At 47.1% G+C, this 4,684-nt stretch overlaps 2 protein-coding genes across 2 annotated transcripts in view; both read right to left on the bottom strand.

Moving 5' to 3' along the window:
* LOC119588940 overlaps nucleotides 1-1,104 on the bottom strand; it is an 18,378-nt gene extending 17,274 nt beyond the window's left edge. The window contains exons 1-2 of the mRNA XM_037937552.1: nucleotides 578-1,104; nucleotides 6-538 (exon numbers count right to left, since the gene is read on the bottom strand). Of these exons, the coding sequence (XP_037793480.1) occupies nucleotides 6-538; nucleotides 578-1,058 (1,014 nt within the window). The 5' untranslated portion in view covers nucleotides 1,059-1,104. The remainder of the gene's footprint in view (nucleotides 1-5; nucleotides 539-577) is intronic.
* A 1,003-nt stretch (nucleotides 1,105-2,107) lies between these two features.
* Nucleotides 2,108-4,684, bottom strand: part of LOC119588939 (mucin-19-like) — a 3,523-nt gene continuing 946 nt past the window's right edge. Inside the window, exons 4-8 of the mRNA XM_037937551.1 lie at nucleotides 4,532-4,604; nucleotides 3,653-4,397; nucleotides 3,010-3,349; nucleotides 2,622-2,816; nucleotides 2,108-2,276 (exon numbers count right to left, since the gene is read on the bottom strand). Coding sequence (XP_037793479.1) covers nucleotides 2,108-2,276; nucleotides 2,622-2,816; nucleotides 3,010-3,349; nucleotides 3,653-4,397; nucleotides 4,532-4,604 — 1,522 coding nt within the window. The remainder of the gene's footprint in view (nucleotides 2,277-2,621; nucleotides 2,817-3,009; nucleotides 3,350-3,652; nucleotides 4,398-4,531; nucleotides 4,605-4,684) is intronic.

Genomic DNA, 4,684 nt, shown 5'->3' with positions numbered 1-4,684 from the left:
CTTGCGGATGTATATTCATCCAGAGACAAGTCAGGCAGCGTCAGAATGGTCATAATGTGATCGTACAAAGCAATGATAATATTAGGCGACTCTTCAATGTAAATACTGCTCTGTTTACCCTTAGCCACGGTAGGCTCAGGGTCCGTGTTATAACCATCCCCTCTCCTGGAGTGCGCAACATTGATCCTTGTTCGACTCGAAGTAAGAGATTTATTCCTGAAGGGCTCCAGCTCCTGGCCCACCGCGTCAGGCGAGTCCAGGTCAGTGATGTTGAGAACAGTCTCCAGGTCGGAGTCGCTCTCATTGTCTGTCGTGGAGCCTATGAGGTCGAGGGTATCCTCTGTGTCCGAGGCCTGGATGAGTTCGACTGACTCGGGGCTGGAACAGAGCTCCGGCAGGGTGTCTTCCTGGTCGTTGATATACTTGATCAGTGAGCGGCGGTTCTGCTGAGCGCCCTCTCTCGGGGCCGAGCTCTTAGACCGGAGTTGGACCTCCGGAGCGGCCTCAGAGGTCGGAGCCTCAAGAGTTGGTACTGAGCCTCTTGGAGATTTCTGAACCTCCAGACCTGCCGTTGAACCTCTTGGAGATTTCTGAACCTCCAGACCTGCTGTTGAGCCTCTCGGAGATTTCTGAACCTCCAGACCTGCTGTTGAGCCTCTCGGAGATTTCTGAACCTCCATCCTGCCGTTGAACCTCTTGGAGATTTCTGAGCCTCCAATCCTGCCGTTGAACCTCTTGGAGATCTCTGAACCTCCAATCCTGCCGTTGAACCTCTTGGAGATTTCTGAGCCTCCAATCCTGCAGTTGAACCTCTTGGAGATTTCTGAGCCTCCAATCCTGCAGTTGAACCTCTTGGAGATTTCTGAGCCTCCAATCCTGCAGTTGAACCTCTTGGAGATTTCTGAACCTCCAGACCTGCCGTTGAACCTCTTGGAGATTTCTGAACCTCCAATCCTGCCGTTGAACCTCTTGGAGATTTCTGAACCTCTAATCCTGCTGTTGAGCCTCTCGGAGATTTCTGAACCTCCAGTCCTGCCGTTGAGCCTCTTGGAGACCATTCAGAATCCCTTTCTTTCTCTTCCTGGATTTCTATAGCTGAAATAGGATCTGTATTGATTGCCTTGGAGTTTTGAAATTCTCTGGATCATCAACAGATGATTTATAAGAATGAATGCTGGCATCTGATCCTCTAGGAGATTTGTCTACTTCTTGAACATCATTATATTCTGAGACTTCAATCCTAATTTCTGGACTGATCAGTGAAGCTCTTGGTGAACTGTATACTTCTGTTTCAGGTTCAAGTATACTTGGATCCTCAACGTCATGGTTATCATGATCCACTGGAGGTTTGCTACTCAGCCTGCGTACTAAAAAGTCCAGTATCTCTGCCCCAATTGACTTACGATGTTGCAGATGTTCTGCCTGTGGTTCATGGGGTTATACTCAACAGACTTTCAGGCGAAGCCCTTGCAGCCTGTGCTTCATCCAAACTAGGTGTGGGTGACAGCTGATCTGTGACATTTAGTTTCTTCCACAACTGGGCCATCTGCTGTCTCCAAAGGACTTGAAAGATCTTTTGATAGCTTTCGGGATGTCAAAATGTTAATTATTTCCTCATCCACTGATGAGGATATGGATGCTACGATTATCAAGTATTTTCCAGTGACTTTTGAGGTAATATGGTGTCTCCTTCATTTCTAGGTTGGGCGATATTGCGTCATCTTCCTCAGACAAAGTTTATTACTCCTCTACGCACCAAAAAGTCCAACACTTCTGATTCAGTGATCTGAGTCTGTGATTCTTTTTAATCCAGCTGTCGAACTTCTGGTGAGGTTGAAATATCCAGATTTGTGGGAGATCCTCTTGATAAGTTTTTCTGATTCCAAAACCTGTAGATAAACCCTTTTGATAGGGGACAAAGTTTTTTCCTCATTAACATCATAAGATGTAGATTGAGTGCTGAGTCTACGAACCAAGAAGTCCAAAAATTCTGCTCCGATAGACTTGCGAGGGTGAAGAAGTTTTGGGTGCGTTCATCATATTTTGAGTCTGAATCCTGAATTCAAGAAGAGGTGAAGTGGGTTTTTTTAATCCTGTAAATGATGCTCTAGAAGAGATCTCTTTTTTCTACTTCTGAAATAGACTCTTGTAATGTATCTCGGGCTAATAAAGATTCTCTTGGTGAAGCATCTGCTTCCATACCTGGTGATGAGCTTCTGTCTATTTCAGTTTCTATGTATGGCTCTTTGATACTTGTAGCAGACCCTCTTGGTGACCTCTTTGCATCTAGACCAGGAGATGTACTTCTTGGTGAGGAAATGTTTTTGGTTGCTAATGAACCCTGTGCAGTTGTGTCAATAGGTTTTGTATAATTGACATTATCTTCCACTGAGACTTCTTGTGTGGGTTGATTACTGAGCCGACGTGCAAAGAAACTAATCAGTTCAGCCCCAAATGACCTTCGAGGTTCTGTCTTTAAATTTTGTTGGCTTGCTGTTTCGTTGACTGTCAGTAATTCATCCTGGTTGGGCTCTTCAACGGACATTGCTTCTATTCCAACAGCTGAGCCTCTTGGTGATTTTCTCTGCTGCCAGCCCAGCAGATGAGCCCCCTTGGGGGACCTTTCTGCTTCCAGTCCTGTATAAGACCCTCTTGGTGACCTTTCTGCTTCCAGTCCAGCATAAGATCCTCTTGGTGACCTTTCTGCTTCAAGGCCAGCAGATGAGCCTCTTGGTGACCTTTCTGCTTCCAGCCCAGCAGATGAGCCTCTTGGTGACCTTTCTGCTTCCAGTCCAGCAGATGACCCTCTTGGTGACCTTTCTGTTCAAGCCTGTAGATGAGCCTCTTGGTGACCTTTCTGTTTCAAGTCCAGCATAAGATCCTCTTGGTGACATTTCTGCTTCCAGTCCAGCAGAAGATCCTCTTGGTGACATTTCTGCTTCAAGTCCAGCATAAGATCCTCTTGGTGACCTTTCTGTTTCAAGTGCTGCAGTTGAGCCTCTTGGTGACCTTTCTGCTTCCAGCCCAGCAGATGAGCCTCTTGGTGACCTTTCTGCTTCCAGTCCAGCATAAGATCCTCTTGGTGACCTTTCTGCTTTCAGGCCAGCAGATGAACCTCTTGGTGACCTTTCTGCTTCCAGTCCAGCATAAGATCCTCTTGGTGACCTTTCTGCTTCAAGTCCAGCAGATGATCCTCTTAGTGACCTTTCTGCTTCAAGGCCAGCAGATGAACCTCTTGGTGACCTTTCTGCTTCCAGTCCAACAGAAGATCCTCTTGGTGACCTTTCTGCTTCAAGGCCAGCAGATGAACCTCTTGGTGATCTTTCTGCTTCCAGTCCAGCATAAGATCCTCTTGGTGACTTTTTCCTTTCAGATGAGCCTCTTGGTGACCTTTCTGCTTCCAATCCAGCATAAGATCCTCTTGGTGACCTTTCTGCTTCAAGGGCAGCAGATGACCCTCTTGGTGACCTTTCCGCTTCCAGCCCTGCATAAGATCCTCTTGATGACCTTTCTGCTTCAAGTCCAGAATAAGATCCTCTTGGTGACCTTTCTGCTTCCAGTCCAGCAGATGAACCTCTTGGTGACCTTTCTGCCTCCAATCCAGCAGATGAACCTCTTGGTGACCTTTCTGCTTCCAGTCCAGCAGATGAACCTCTTGGTGACCTTTCTGCTTCAAGTCCTGCAGTTGAGCCTCTTGGTGACCTTTCTGCTTCCAGTCCAGCATAAGATCCTCTTGGTGACCTTTCTGCTTCCAGTCCTGCAGATGAGCCTCTTGGTGATTTTACTCTTTCTGACCCTGCAGAAGAGGCTTTAGATGACCTTCTTGAGTCTATTCCTGCAGATGAGCCTCTTGGTGACCTTTCTGCTTCTAGTCCAGCATAGGATCCTCTTAGTGATCTTTCTGCTTCAATTCCACAGTCTATTTCTGGTTCTGCAGAAGTGGCTTTTGAAGACCTTCTTGAGCTTCTTGGTGACCTTTCTGCTTCCAGCCCTACAGAAGACCCTCTTGGTGACCTCTCTGCTTCCAGTCCTGCAGATGACCCTCTTGGTGACCTTTCTTTTTCCATTCCTGCAGAAGAGCCTCTTGGTGATCTTACTCTTTCTGGCCCTGCAGAAGAGGCTTTAGATGACCTTCTTGAGTTGATTCCTGCAGATGAGCCTCTTGGAGTCCTTATAGATGGTATCATCTCAACTTCTAGCCCAGCAATCGATCCCCTTGGTGATTCCAGGACGCCTAGACTTACTGAAGGTTCTTTTATTAATGGAATGCCAGTCAGGTCTTCCATCGATCCTTCAATTGACTCCCCAGCTACAAGTCCAGCGGATGAACCTCTTGGTGACCTTTCTGCTTCCAGTCCAGCATAAGATCCTCTTGGTGAACTTTCTGCATCCACCCGCTGTTTTTGAGGCCCCTTCTATTTAAGTCCAACAGAAGACCCTTCGTGCCCTTTTTTATTTCGGGTTCGCAAAAAGTATTCGGGAAGATCTTCTTGAGTTTCTTGGTGTCTTTCGTTTCCAGTCCTGCAAAGACCTTTTGGTGACCTTTCGTTTCTAGTCCTGCGAGCCCCTCTTGGTGACCTCCTGCTTCCATTCCTGCGATGAGCCTTTTGGGGACCTTTTTTTTTCCCAGCCCAGGGAAGAAGACCTCCTGGGGTGATTATCTTTCCCCTGTGAAAAAAAACCC

This window comes from Penaeus monodon, chromosome 24, assembly GCF_015228065.2.
Source record: "Penaeus monodon isolate SGIC_2016 chromosome 24, NSTDA_Pmon_1, whole genome shotgun sequence".
Classification (NCBI taxonomy): domain Eukaryota; kingdom Metazoa; phylum Arthropoda; class Malacostraca; order Decapoda; family Penaeidae; genus Penaeus; species Penaeus monodon.
Note: the sequence above shows the minus strand (reverse complement) of the source record. Positions and strands in the feature narration are given on the sequence as shown.